Source organism: Malaclemys terrapin, chromosome 3 (assembly GCF_027887155.1).
Source record: "Malaclemys terrapin pileata isolate rMalTer1 chromosome 3, rMalTer1.hap1, whole genome shotgun sequence".
Taxonomy (NCBI): domain Eukaryota; kingdom Metazoa; phylum Chordata; order Testudines; family Emydidae; genus Malaclemys; species Malaclemys terrapin.
Genome location: NC_071507.1, coordinates 140,805,302 through 140,820,857, shown reverse-complemented (window position 1 = coordinate 140,820,857; position 15,556 = coordinate 140,805,302). Strand labels below are relative to the sequence as shown.

General features: G+C 40.0%; 1 protein-coding gene across 2 annotated transcripts in view; it reads right to left on the bottom strand.

Annotated features, from left to right (window-relative positions):
• Window positions 1-15,556, bottom strand: part of RNGTT (RNA guanylyltransferase and 5'-phosphatase) — a 416,529-nt gene that overhangs the window by 149,285 nt on the left and 251,688 nt on the right. For both annotated transcript variants that reach the window (XM_054023811.1, XM_054023812.1), the window contains exon 12: window positions 13,798-13,866. In XM_054023811.1, the coding sequence (XP_053879786.1) occupies window positions 13,798-13,866 (69 nt within the window). The remainder of the gene's footprint in view (window positions 1-13,797; window positions 13,867-15,556) is intronic.

Genomic DNA, 15,556 nt, shown 5'->3' with positions numbered 1-15,556 from the left:
TTAACAAGTATGCAACATTAAAACCAAAGCTTAGTGTAAGGTAAAGGCAAACAGATTAACTGTAGCAATACAAAATTGAGCAAAACTACCTTAGAGAAAAACAAGAGACTGATGGAAACAAAATTATATCACAACTGTTTGCCATTAAATCCTCTGACTTCAGTGCAACAATGGCTAGATGTGTTTTACTGTCCTGCAAACAGGAGTAGGTGATCTAGTGTATACAATGCACAATTATAGTTAACCAAAATCCTGCAATTTGACTTTGTACAGAATCAAGGATTGTACATTTTTATCCACCACTTAAGGCAAACAACATTCTTAAATGGCAGGTTTCTTGGCATTCAGTACTATATGAATGAAAACTATTAGTAGTATTCTTGCTGCTTTCTCTAGAGTTATTACACAGGATCAGTAAATGGGTCATTTTAAACAGTGGCTGTTCTAATTCTCCCCAGAAAAAAGCCAGTTATTTTTCTTCTGAAAAAATAATGAAAGGTTTTATAAAATGAAACACTTTATCTGATTCACTTCATACACATTTATTCATCAAACATAAACAGACAGTTTTTCCAAAATGAAAGGTTTGCAAATTCTATTAGTAAAACCCAACAACATAATACCAGTTAGGCCCACAACCCTTTTGTATCTGACCTAGAACACAGATACATTTTAACCATCTAGAGACTTGATTAAATTTTGACTACATTAATCCAAAAGTGCTGAAAAAAATTACTCAACTGATGTTATGCTGGGTGGGGACTGGAGTGAACATCTTTTAAAATTCTGAATTCCATTGCCCTCGTCTTCTGTGATTTTACTTCCACCGTTTTCAAGCATTTAAATGTTAGAAGACAGGAACAAACTCAGGATATTTTCATCCTAATTTTTCTGCTCTGGGCTCACCCAATGACCATCGTATTTGGTTGTGTGGACTAAATAATTAATAGGTTTCATAACTTCTTTGAATTTTTTTTTATTTTATTCTTGTGTGATTCCAGTTCATTGTTATTAATTATATCAAGTCAGGTTTCCATTTAGACAGCAGCAGTTTGTAATCTGACAGGTCTCTCAGACACCTATTTTAATTGCTTTGGTAAATTTAGCAGCTCTCTGTAGTGTCCCTTCTGTAAAATGCATGCTTTATTTTAGTTACTTGATACAAATGTAGATACAAAATTTTCTTGGGAGTTCCATTGAGCATCATGGGGAAACTATGGCATCAATCCACATTTTTCAATGAACCCTACCATCAGTATGGTGGAATTTCTGTGCTTCCACAATAAGTTTTAGCACTATGTTAGCTGTTACATCCTTATCAAGATGGCTTAAACACTGTGCTGAACATCTATCTGTCAGGAATCTGGGATGATTTCACGTAGAATTTCTCATCTTCTTCCTTTTTGTATTGATTGCTTGAGCAAATAAATACTTCACTGTCATTTTTCTCTGCATTGTTGAACAGCATCTTCAGCAAATTGGACAATTTCATTTCAGACAGAATCAGTAGCACTAAGCAGAAAACATTTCTCTTTATGAATAGTTGCAGTGATAATTGGGTCAGTTTTTATGCTTGAACAACTATTTTTCAACAACATCAACTTTGATTCTTCTAGTTCTTTCTTTGACTGCTTCACCTGTGGCATCAAGTCAATTATCTAGACGAATATATTACAGGGCCACCCAGAGGATTCAGGGGGCCTGGGGCAAAGCAATTTTGGGGGCCCCTTCCATAAAAAAAAGTTGCAATACTATAGTAACATGTATTTGGAAATGTAAAAAAAAACAGTGAAATACATTCAAAAATTAATTTTTAATAATTTGAAAAACACGAAATACATTATTTAAAAACATTAAATGCTTTAATGGTATGTATACATTTGCAATTACATAATGGGCTGTCGCTGGGTGATGGTGATGGTTGGCGCCAATGGGCTGTCGCTGCTTGGGGGTGGCGCTACTGTTGCTCAGGGCTGGGTGGGGAGCTGGGCTCTGGGTCAGGGGGTGCCCGGGTCAGGGGGGCTGGGCTCAGAACTGGGGGTCAGGGCTGTGGGGGGATGGGGTCGGGGGGTGCCCGGTTCAGAGGGGCTGGGCTTGGAGCTAGGGGTCAGGGTTGTGGGGGGTTGGGGTCAGGGGGTGCCCATCTCAGAGCGGCTGGGCTCAGAGCTGGGGGTCAGGGCTGTGGGGGGATGGGGTCGGGGGCTGCCCAGCTCAGAGGGGCTGGGCTTGAAGCTGGGGGTCAGGGCTGCGGCGGGGGATGAGGTCTGGGGGTGCGCGGCTCAGAGGGGCTGGGCTCGGAGCTGGGGGTCAGGGCTGGGGGGTGCCCGGCTCAGAGGGGCTTCCCATGCCGCTTCCCCCCGCCTCCTCCCTCTCCCACAGCCTCAGCAAGCCACGTCCAGGAGCTCCTGCCGCTCGGGCCGCAGGAGCTCACAGTCCCACCCCCTTAACATGTGGTTCCGAGCAGGAGGACCTCAGGCCCCGCCCGAGCCACGCCACTGCAGCGCTGTCCAGGGACACTCCTGGACGCGGCACACTGAGGCACTGGGGGATGGGGTAAGGTGGAGGTGGGGGGAAGCCTCCGACATTCTCATGGGGGCCCCTGCGGGGCCCGGGGCCTGGGGAAAATTGCCCCACTTGCCTCCCCCTCTGGGCGGCCCTGGTATATTCAGGGCAAATGCTTTAATCGTTTCTTTAAATTGCTCAATATTTGCTCCACTGAAAGACAAAGGTGTTGGCATAAAAACAGGTTGCAACTTTCTTATCAAGTTCAAGTCTTAGACCTTAAATTGTGTTTGTGGAATAAACACCAATTGAGCATTCCCATTTTTTGGGTGTCAAGGGCTCACTGAAAGCTACAGAATGATGTTGGAAACCTGCTGCTGGCCTGGAACAGGGAATAACATTATTGTGGCTATATTTTGTTGAAATAAGAACAAATCATTAATGTTCTAATCTACCTAATTCTACAAAGCATTTATTTCAATGAACACCTTGAACAACTTTAAACATATTGTGTGAGAAATCCTCACAATGGTGTTTGGAAATTACTAAAAAAAAAAACACCAAAAAACAGTCACCTGTTTGCAGTATCGATCAACAGCTTTTTCACATACTTTACCAGTTGGTTGTCTCTCATTCCAAGTGAACTCAACACTGAAGACTGAAGAACGCAAAGTAAGCTAGCCAGTTATATACAGAACCATATCATCAGATGTTCTGCCTTACAATAGTTGCTAGCTCTTCAAAAAGTACTAAACACACTCAATTGTTCGGTGGAGGGAGTGATCCTCTGAAAAACATCCAGACTTCACAACCCTGTTCTTACTCATTTGCATCTAGTATGAAGTCTATTTACAATGTACTGCTGATATGCTGGATTGCTACATAAAGTACAGCAGCAAAATGAAGATCAATTTACATATTAACATTCTGATATAAACTGTTAGTTTTTATCAACAGCTAAGTGAAAAATAGCTATATTAGTTTATATCAATAGCTAAGCAAAAAAAAATAGTTTTATGAAAGATCTTTGTGCGAACTTCCAAGTCTCAAGAAATTAATTTAGTACTAGGAATCTATTAGACCTACTACTGAAATACAAACAGGAGAAGGCAGACTCTTGCAGATATTTTCCCAAATCATTCAATTTGAATGGAGAAGGAGAGGTTAATGATTCAGGATGCACTCAGTTTATTTTAGTTATTCCATTGTAACATGGAGATAGGGGAGAGCTGATGTACATTTCTCAGTTCAATTCCAAGGGCTCCTCCTCTTATCCACCCTCTCCCCCACCCTGAGAAAGCTCTGTGCAGGATCTTGGATACATAAGGGCAGAGCCATGAATGCACCTGATCATTTCATTAATAGTATGCATATGTGAAGGGCTGGGAGTGGATCCACCTCACTATGAAGATCCAAAAGTTTGGACATGTCATTCAGTGAAGAAGCCCACTAATTCAAAGTGGCTATAAACTTATTTTGTTCAACAATGGAATATATGTATGTTTACTCTACATATTTTCCAACATATACATAGAATAGCACAGTATGGGGAATGCTGCATTACACACAGATCATTGTCTTAAGCATAGGCATATTTGCTAAAGCTAAAGCCTGTTTTGGTGTTCTCAGCTGAAAACCATGCCTTCAGCATCCATATCTGACTCACATGGTCACTCGTCTTTTGGCTGCCAATATGTAAAATCATGCACAACTATCAGGATGGCATTGAGCCTACTTAACAAGTTCCTTGGAGTTTCACACTAAGACACGGGTACTACATAACCAAATGAAATTAGTAGTCTACATGGAACTCAAGTCTCTTTTTTCTTTTCTTTTTTTTTTAAAAAAAGAAAGCCTCTAGTATACAAATTCAACAAATGACTCCTTACAGTTATTGACATTTACAGTGGGGACAGGCATAAATAGTGTACTTTGTAGGATATCTCAGATGAAATATACCCAGACTGCCCCATTAAGGTAAATGGAAAACATTTAGGATGACTACTGCTGATATATGTAGAAAATACATAATGCCTATCAGCAATCCTATGTCAGACAATGATTACAGGGGATGTCTAAACTGCACATCAGAGTTCTAGACCAAATTTGGGTATTTGCCACGAGTAGGTGGCAAACAAGCAAAGGGAATTCAATCCCCTATAAATGATGAAGAACTTTAGATAGTGTACACCCATAAGTGAAGAAGAGACCATAGCTAGGAGAACTGACACATTCATTAAGAACTGAATAGCAGTGATATTTATGCAGGCAGATGAAGGGAATCAGGTTAAACAAGAAGTTCAAGTTGGGTAAATAGCACATACATTTGCACTTCAAAATATAACTGTAGCAGGAATGATAGCAGAAAATGAACCTGAAGAAAATGTAGGCAGGGAGAACCTATATAAAAGTGATGTGGTTTTCTGAGATGCTGAGCATCCTCTGCTACCACTTAAGTCAAAGGGAGTTACACTTGTTCATCACACCTGAAAAATTAAACTACTTTTATTTCAGTGCTTAACTATGGAATCTGGTCCCTATCTTTTGATGTCCAAAACATGTACCTTGATTAAAAAATAAAACCAAAACCTAAAGAGATATGATAAAATAAACCCCTCAAGATGGCCAAGACAATTCTAAAGTTCCATCCAAGTTATGGTCTGTATAGTCATGAAAAAATTCCTTAAGATATGCTATGCCTTATTAAAATAAACTTTTGAATATCCATAAAGTATATGTTGGGATTGTATAGTTGAGATATAATTAGCAATTTGAGAGAAGAATTGAAAGGAAGCCTGCTATGGAAATTGAGAACAGATAACCATTCATAGGCCAGAAAATGCTGCTGTAAAGGTCAGTGCCATTTCAGCAAATTGACAGCAGGTTCTCCATTAAAGGACAGCCCACAGCAATGTGAAAGATGCATGCTGGCATAGCAGCGTCCATTTTGACTGGTAATGGATTTAGTCACATATGTTCTTCATGTGGGGGAATCCCAACTAACCAGCTAGATGTTCAGCATAAGTAATGAAACAAAAAGGGTTCTAATAGCACAAGTCAATGCAGATTTGAGGGGCAATGCTCTCCTCCTCTCAAGAATCATTTCTGTTTGTGAAGTTCATAAGAAGCCAGCTGGAAATAATAAGGGATTACTAGAGAATTACAAAACTTAAAACAGAAAACATATTTGTAAAGGAAAATAATGTATATAAAACTTTAAATATTTGATAGTCCCTTTCCGTGAAGGGACTCTGTCTACTCTATGTCTTTACACCACCTGGCACGATGAATGCTACAGTAATAGAAGAAATAATAATGCACAAAAAACCCATCACTCATTAGAGTAGACGGATAGCTTAGTTTCAGACTTACAGGATTTAAGTTACTGGCAAATGTTTTTCAACTACCAGAGCAGTTTTCAAAAGACATATTGGGCCAAACATTGAAACCAGCAATGAAATCGTATGAAGTGGTTGAAGTGAACGTGGCACTGTTTAATTACACAAAACATGACCTTTTGAAGCCAGTTCATGCAATAATAGCCATTGGTGATTTGGGGTGAAGTTTTTATAATGAAGGATGGTGATAATCTGGTCACTATAACGGAAGTAGTGCAAACAATTAATAGGCAATCAAGTATTCAAGGTTACCAATTAGATTGTCAAGATTGGGGTGGATGGGTTTAATATAAAAACCATATATTTTCATTCCCAGGTAGCATTACATAACTGTTTATTCCTTTTCTTTCAAGTAATTTTTTCTCCTGTTGGTGCTGCATATAGAGAAAAGTTATGAGGCTGAGAAGATTCAGTGACACTTTGAGAGCTTATTTTAGACAATGGAGCCAGTTTACTAAAATGGTGTGCTTATCTTAGAGGAACAGGAGGCATGTTTTTTGCGGGGGGGGGGGGGGAGGGGGGGGCAGGGGTAGGGGTTTATGCCTCATTCAAACAAAGAGTACACAAAGATGTCAGATTGGAATCAGCATGAGCCACTGTAAAAATATCAGAGGACTCAAGAGGTGAAACTGGCATTTGAAAGAATAAAGATACTGACGCAAACCTCTCGTGAGTGCCTAGAAAAAGTGCATCAGATGTCTTGTAAACCTTCACTATTTGTGGCTAACAAACTTTCTTTTGGGGAGCTTTTAGAATAAAATAATTCTGCTACCCCTTTCTCAAAAAGGGCAAAATAATGGTGCTAGGCAGCTGGTAAATCAGTTTTGAAGAGTTTGCTACCATGAAGATTAGGTGTTCTCAGACAGACTACACAGGCCCAGTGAGGTTTATGATTTAGAAGGCAGATAGCAGAAGTAATTTTACTGATGAGTGGGCACAGATCACAGAACTGATCCTGACATCTAAAGATAAGAAGCTATTTTTGAGATTTCAGTTTGACTAAACAATTAAAAACACAGGATGGCAAACTGCAAATGTTCCACAACGAGTGTACAAAATTATAAATAATTTTGCAGTCACCCTATAGAACAAATTATTCTAAAAATTCAAAAGTTATATGATGGATGTTAAGAAACTACAAACAACGTATTAGGCTTTTACCCACAAACTACAGGGGAAATTCATTCAGGATCTGGGCCACAAACATAGGGAGACATATCTTGTCCAAGAAGCTGTTTGCTGGTCAGTTTCACTCCCTTTAATCAGCACTCATCTTCAGTCCCTGCTCTGCCAACCTATTCCATGCAGAGGGATCAAAGCTAATCAGAGGGAGTTGACCCAGCAGTTTGGTCCTGCATCAGCAGTACTTCAAAGTGACAAAAAATGGAGAAGGGAAAGGGAGGCATGATTATAGAGAAATGACAGAAAAGGAAGGGGAAATTTAAAAGAATGGAAAAAACACAAAGATGGGCAGTGGAAAAAAGGGAAAAGAAAGCAAAGGGGGAAGAGAAAGAATTGTAAAAACAAAACGGAAAGAAGAGAAAAAAATTGTATTTTGTGTCGCACCGTGCAGCTGTTAGAGGGTAACTGGTATGGGAGAAAATGGGCAAGAGTCACTATGAAACCACCTACAAAAAGTTTTCAATTGTATACTGGTCAAGAACCTCCATCGCTCTCCTCACATTATTTGTGAAAATGTACAGTATGTATGTCTGGAAAGGAAGAGCAAAGGGGAGGCTTTACTCATTGACCCTCTGTAGAATCATAGACTGGAAGGGGCTTCGATTGGTTATCCAATCCCCTGCACTGAGGCAGAACTAATTATTATCTACACCATCTGTGAGAGCTGTTTGTCTAAACTGTTCTTAAAAACCGCCAGTGACGGAGATTCCACAGCCTCTATAAGTAATTTGTTCCAGTTCATAACTACCATACAGTTAGAAAGTTTTTCCTAATGTCTAACCTAAATCTCCCCTGCTGCAATTTAAGCCTATTACTTCTTTTTTCAATCTTTCCTCATAGGTCATATTTTCTAGACCTTAAAGCACCTAGCATACTACAGGCACTACTAGAAATAAATTATTATAATTAAGAAGATCACTGAATTTGTTGTGAATAATATTTTAAAGGGTAGTGTGATCAAATGGATTAATTAATGTATACAAGCAGGATTCAGGTTTGGTATGCCAGCCCTTTTTTCCTGCTTTGTACATCAGTATCACAAGTGTAGATTCATAGATTCTAAGGCCAGATGGGACCACTGTGACCATCTAGTCTGACTTCCTGAATAACACAAGTCACAGAACTTTCCAGAAATAATTTCTGTTTGAATTAGAGCCTATCTTTTAGAAAAACATCCTAGCTTGATTTAAAAATTGCCATTTATAAAGAATCCACCAGAACCCTTGGTAAGCTGCTCCTGTCACTGAATCTTGCTATACTTTTGTCTGCTAGATCAAGGCATCCATTACAACATATTAGTTCCCCATGTAGGTACTTACAAATTAGGATCAAGTCATCCCTTAACTTTCTCTTTGTTAAGCTAAATAGATTGAGCTATTCCTATAAGGTATGTTTTCCAATCCTTTAATCGTTCTCATGGCTCTTCTCCGAACCCTCTCCAATTTATCAGCATCAACATACTGACCCAACAGGACTGCATTCTTCTCTACACTTATAGCCTGCAGGGATCTAAGGTGACTGGCTCTGCAGCTGTGCAGGGAACCCTCTGACCTCTGCTTCCACACCCTGCTCATTCACTCCATGACAGGAAGATTGCAGAGGGCTCTGACACCTGACCCATGAAAGCACAAGGTCCCGGGAAAGCAGGCAGGGCGGGGCAGGTGCTGCATTTGCCCTGACTGTTACCCATGGATATTCTGTTTGTCCATTTCAATGTGTCAGCTGAAATTGATGTTTACCAACATCTATCGATTTAAAATCATATCCTGCCAAGTCTACCAATGCAGAGGTAAAATAACCTCTCTATTCCTGCTCAAGATTCCCTTTTTACATATCCAAGCATCACATTTTGGCCACAGGATTGCACTGAGACCTCAATTCCCAGATAGGCTCCCCCATTGCGTAAGGATGGCCAACTTTCTTTGTTCTTCAGTGTATATATTACTATTTGACTATATTAATATGCATAGTGTTTGCTTGCGCCCAGCTTTCCAAGTGATTCAGATCACTCTGTTACCCATCCCTCCATTATTTGCCACTCCCGATTTTTGTATCATCTGCAAACTTTATCAGTGATGACTTTTTTTTTTCAGGTCATTAATAAAAAATATTAAATAGTATAGGGGCAGGAACTCCTCCCTGCAGGACCCCACTAGGAATACACCTGTTCAATGACGACTCCACATTTACAATTATGTTTTCAGACCTGTCAGTTAGCCAGTTTTTAATCTGTTTAATGTATGCCATGTTATTCTAGTTTTTTAATCAAAATGTCCAGTGGTATCAAGTCCAGTGCCTCACAGAAGTCTAAAATCATAGAATCATAGGGTTAGAAGACACTGCAAGGGTCATCTAGTTTAACTCCCTGCCAAGATGCAGGATTTGTTGGGTTTAAACCAGTGGAGTGCTTCCCACAGCTCCCATTGGCCAGGAACGATGAACCGTGGCCACTGGGAGCTGCAGGCAGCAATGCCTGCAGACTGTCAGGGTAAACAAACTGTCTCGCGGCCCGCCAGCAGATTACCCTGACGGGCCATGTGCAGCCCGCAGGCCGCCCACCACTGGTCTAAACCATCCAAGACAGATGGCTATCCAGCTTCCTTTTGAAAACCTCCAGTGAAGAAGCTTCCACAACCTCCCTAGGCAGTCTGTTCCATTGTCCTACTGTTCTTACAGTTAGGAAGTTTTTCCTGAGATTTAATCTAAATTTGCTATGCTTAAGTTTGAATTTATTGCCTCTTGTCCTGCCCGCTGTGGCAAGAGAAAACAACTTTTGTTCATCTTTTTTATGGCAGCCTTTCAAGTATTTGAAGACTGCTACCATATCCCAACCTTAACCTCCTCTTCTCCAAACTAAACATATCCAGTTCTTTCAGTCTTTGCTCATATGGCTTGCATTCCATCCCTTTGATCACCTTTGTTGCTTGCCTCTAGATCCTCTCCAGTTTCTCTACATCCTTCCTATACATTGGTGACCAAAATTGGACACAGTACTCCAGCTGAGGCCTAACAAGCACCAAGTAGAGTGGTACTATCACCTCCTGTGATTTGCATGCTATGCCTTTGTTAATGCAATCTAAAACTGCATTTGCTTTTTTTGCAGCAGCATCACATTGCTGACTCATGTTGAGGTTATGTTCCACCACAACTCCCAGATCCTTCCCAGCAGTCTAAGAAGATTACATCAATAGTATTATTTTTATCAACCAAGTGTAGTGTGATTTGGTTTTCAAACAGAAGGAGAAAAGAGCAAAGTTGAGTTTTCAGTTAATACTTGGGAACTTAGAGAGAAGCGAAGAAAGCACAGAAAGAAAACAGACCTCAATATACATAATAGGTACATTAATGCTGGTCAGAAAAATTCCAACAAAATTTCTTTTTCCATCAGAATTTTCCAAGTCATTGAAGTTATACCATTTTACAGAGACTGATTTCAACAAAGATCCAGAAACCAGCCAGGCAGACTGCCTAGGGCAGGTCTCCAGGGCTTCCAAGGTATTTGGCTTTGGGACAGCCTACTTGGAGGGCTTCCCCAGAGCTGGGACACCATTCCCTTTCATAGAGAATTTCAAATGTTTTGGTTTCCATTCTGAATCAGAATTAAACCAAATTTTTAAATATCAAACTCCTTCACAAAACAGAATACCTTTCTCCACCCACCTCTATTCTCATCAGCGTTTCCTGAAGCTAGTAGTAGTGTCTACACATGCATGAGACTACCTCCCTAGTATTTAATAAAGAACACAGAGCACGAGAACAAATGGTTTGAATAGACTATCTTTAAATAGAAATAACTCTTCCCCAAATTAACAAAAATTGAACACTGCAACTTTGGCAAAAAATAATTAGCCCAGAATGAATCCCAGAACTATTCCAGGAGCTAGTAAAACAGGCAAGTTTGAAAGGGAGATCCCATGATAAAGGAGGAGTGAGCACTAATCCTTGAAGTGAGCTGTGAGCTTGTTTGTCTCCTCCCCCTCCCCCTGCACCTCCCCCCATGGCTTACTTAAAGTTTACAGTATGATCTGTTAGGGTTTATGTGTTTGGGGATGGTGTGGGAGTGGGGGCCAGAGGCCTGCTAGCTGAGTGGGCACTAGCAAGGCTCTAGCCTCTTGTCATTTGATGACCCTTGTGGTCATTCTTCCTGTATGTTAATAGGGTGGGGGATAGGACTGACCTAAGAGAGAAGGGCTTAAAAGCCAGACACCGGGGGGGGTGAGAGGGGGTTGCGCGCTCCGGTGGATCAAAGCAAGTTTGATATAACGCGGTTTGACCTATAACGCGGTAAGATTTTTTTTGGCTCTCGAGGACAGCATTATATCGGGGTAGAGGTATATTTGGAAAACATCTAAAACATTGTTGATGCTACTGCAAACTTAAGAATAAAAAGATAAGAAAATTCAAGTTAATATTCTCAAGATGTCTTCACTGCACTCTGTTGCTTTTAAACATTGCTGATATGCAATAAAGTCTCCCACTGTTCTAAAACATCCATAATATACAAGAACAGAGGATTAGCAACCTCAAATAACAATTCCTGGGCTTTCAGTTTAAGTGAGCCTATTTTATTTTTATCATCTAATATTCCTACATTCATAATATTAACTTTTGAAAGAATACTTTGGTTCATCCTTTATATTATCTCAACTCAAGCTACAAAATACACTGAGAAAATTTACACATTGCTCAATCTAAAAATAAGTGATTAACAATAGTTGAACAAAACTAAGTTTAAGAAATCCTGAAACAATATATATTGAAAGGTAATCAATAATTGCGCTATGAAAGTCTCACCAATATTTTAAAATAAAAAGTAATTAAGAGCATTTTATACATCCCATGAAGCTTTTATTCAGTTACAAACTTCCCTATATGCTAAATCAGAAAGCACAAATTCTAAAAATGTACCAATGATTTAGGTACTTATTTCCTGCAACAAAATGAAAGACTAGGGATACTCTCCTAGACAATTCTACTACCAGCAGAAAAGGCTCTGATAAATAAAGTTATGTAATCTGAGTTACATGAATTCTTCAATTCAATACAAAGCATTTGGAACCTTTTTCCCCCCATTGGTTTACATTTTAATAATATAGGGGCAGGAACTCCTTCCTGCAGGACCCCACTAGGAATACACCTGTTCAATGATGACTCCACATTTACAATTATGTTTCAGACCTGTCAGTTAGCTAGTTTTTAATCTGTTTAATGTGTGCCATGTTATTCTAGTTGGTGTTATCAAGTTCATATTCTGGTTTTTTTTTTTTTTAAACTTACAACTCTGCCACAGAGAAACAAAAAAGGCCAAGTCAGTAACTTGTTTGTGTTTAGCTGCTGCAGAACCAGCAGAGAAGAGCACAGGTTAGTTCTATTCCTAGAGTTGGGCTGGCATCACCAACACTAATGCTTACAAGTAAGGAAGTAAGATAAAGAGAGCTCTTTGCTTTGTGGGTGAGTGGAAAGACACTGTTTACCAAAATGGAAAGAGATCATATCAGGAAATTATGTTATTTAATTGCTTTCAAAAGAAGTTTATTTTAATAGTTAAAAAGCACACTAGCATTTCAGCAAACCATTTCTATGAACTTGCATTGTATACCATTTCTTCCCTTGTCCTCATCTCTTCCAGTCTGAGCACTTGCCGTTTGTAATGTTTTGCTTGTTGTTAAGGACAGTTAACTGACAAATCCATCTGTATTTCTCTCAGGAAGCTTTTTGATGCATCCAATCTTTACTCTCAGTTCTTAGAGAGGAGTCACACATATATCATATTATGCAAATTTTTTAAAAAGTCAATTTTCACTTAAAATGGTATGCATTGTACAATTTTACCAAATTTTAAGGTATCATTGAATATCAGAGTTGGAAGGGACCTCAGGAGGTCATCTAGTCCAACCCCCAGCTCAAAGCAGGACAAATCCCCAACTAAATCAGTGTAGCAACACTTAAAATTTCCCTGAGGAAGCCAACTACATTGAGTACTCAGCCTTTGTTTCTAAGTAACTGATACAGAAAGATCTCACACTTTACAGCCTAGTTTGCACAAGTGACAAATAGTAGCAGCTGTGTAAAGTCACTGAACACCAACTTGTACTTAATCTGGTCTATTACCACTGTGGTTCCAGTGCTTGGTCACAGACCAATGTTTCAACAATCCAGAGGCTTCATAAAAACAGGAACTGAATGAGGGGGAACTGCTTACCTATTTATTATTTTGGTCTTTGTACCAAACTGCACACGTAAAATGGCACAAAGCAACCTCCCCCTCTGACTAAATTCCTGTTAATGGTTCTAAAGACACACAGAACACAGCATACAGCTTCCAATCAGTTCTGTAATGGCAATTTTATTAAGAACCAGGAGAAACAGAAATAACAATGTATCTACGGCAGTGCCTAATTTGTAATGAAAGAGGTTCCAGGGCTCAAGCAATTTTTTTTACTTTCTTAAATGACACAGTCAGCCCAGAGGTGCCAGGGCTATGAACTGCCAATCCTAGAGATGCTGGGGATCAGCTCTGGAAAGCCCTGATAAATTAAGCACTGATCGACAGTAATTCCACCAAAGCAAAGACTTCTTGATGGTGAAAAATGTTCATTAGTAGCAGATGGTGAAAAATTTGTCATTAGCACAAGTGAAGGAATGTAACTGGAAGATTTCAATCCTATATTTTAAATGTATTAAGATAATAAAATTAAGTTCCATTGCAACTTACGCCTGTAGGCTGAAAAATCAGTCCATCCACTTCATGACTGACTTCTCTGGCAAAACTTCCTTCAAGAAGCTGTAAAACAGAAACAAAACAAAAATAATATTTCCAATATAGAGGAAAGTGTTTCATTTGCAAGATTCCACATTGACACAAGTTCCATAGTATTTCAGTAACCCCTTTTTTAAATAAACAAAATATCATTTAAAGCATGGGTTCAGAATCTGGGCAACATGAAAAATACAAGGAAAAAACAGATCTGGTGGAATTAAATTAACATATTTACAAATAATACTCAGACAAAAGTAGCAGGGATACCTCAAGCTACAGCACCAGTTTGAGAAAAATATTAGGGTTTGAAAAAGGATGTTTGGAAAACCTAATGATTCTATACACTTCAGAAAAGTACTGGTAACACAAAAGCTGTTCAAGGATGGGACAAGATACCGTATATACTCGATCATAAGCCAGTTCATTTATAAGCCGACCCCCCCCCCCCCAAGATGGATAAGTAAAAACGGAAATTTTTTATAACCCGTTCATAAACCGACTCTATAATTCAGGGGTCAGCAAACTTTGGCTCCCAGGCCATCAGTATAAGCCACTGGTGGGCCGAGATGGTTTGTTTACCTCGAGCGTCCGCAGGCACGGAGGTAAACCTAAGTAAACAAAGTGTCCCGGCGCGCCAGCTGCTTACCCTGAAGGGCCGGGACAGCAACTGGTGGGAAAATTTTTTGGGAGGGAGAAGCTGGGAGTCAGGGGAGTAACCCCTTTGACCACCCCCAGCCTGGGACCCCCACACTCTCCCCATCCCATCCCTTTCCACTTTATCTGGTCTGACTGGAGCTGCTCCGGCAGGCTGGGCAGCACGGCCGTAACATGTTCTGGCAGGCTGGGCCGGGTGGCACAGCTGCAGTGTGCTCCAGCGGCGTGGCCACAGCCTGCTCTGGGGGGCGGGGCCAAGCAGCACGGCTGCAGCCTGCCAGCCCCGGAGCTGCAGCTGCTTCAGAGGCTGGGGGGAGAGCAGCGTGGCCAGAAGCGGAGAGACTCTGGCCCCGCCTCTTCCCTTCTGGCTGTGCTGCCTCTCCTTGCTCCCGCTGTTGGGGGGAGGGGCTGCGTCCCACCTCTCCCTCTCCATACCCGTTCATAAGCCGACCCCCTTCTCTGGTGCTTCCCTTTTTTACTAAAAAAATTTGGCTTATGAAGGAGTATATCTGGTAGGTTTCTACAAAAATGCAATTAATAAAGTTGCTATTTTAAACATATGAAATACTATTTTTTTTCAGATTACATTACATTTGAAAATAAAAGAAAATTTCCAGTGATTATATACAAAGTTTTTGTAAACCAGAATCCTTAACATGCATAACCCAGTAAAAACTATTGCACTAATTAAAGTCACCATCTGAATTAATGTGCTGTTATATATCACACAGATTCTGACTTCTGTTGAGGTGAACATCAAGATTTATCTATCTGAGAGAAATATTTACCAAACCAAACAAAGGGGTCAGTATTTATGTCAAGTGACCACATATCTCAATATAACTAAATATGAAGTCTCTGAGAAAAATGACTTCATGGAAGCTGTGAGTGACCAGAAATTGTGAAAATCATGCCAGTTATATAGGTACCTAATATAATTTGTAATTTATAATATTGGCTTCTCTACAATCATCTAAAGCTGTGGGCTACCTTGGCAATGTTTGAAAAATAAATTAACAGATCAGTCAATTACCTCACGATCAAATAAAACAGCAAAAAC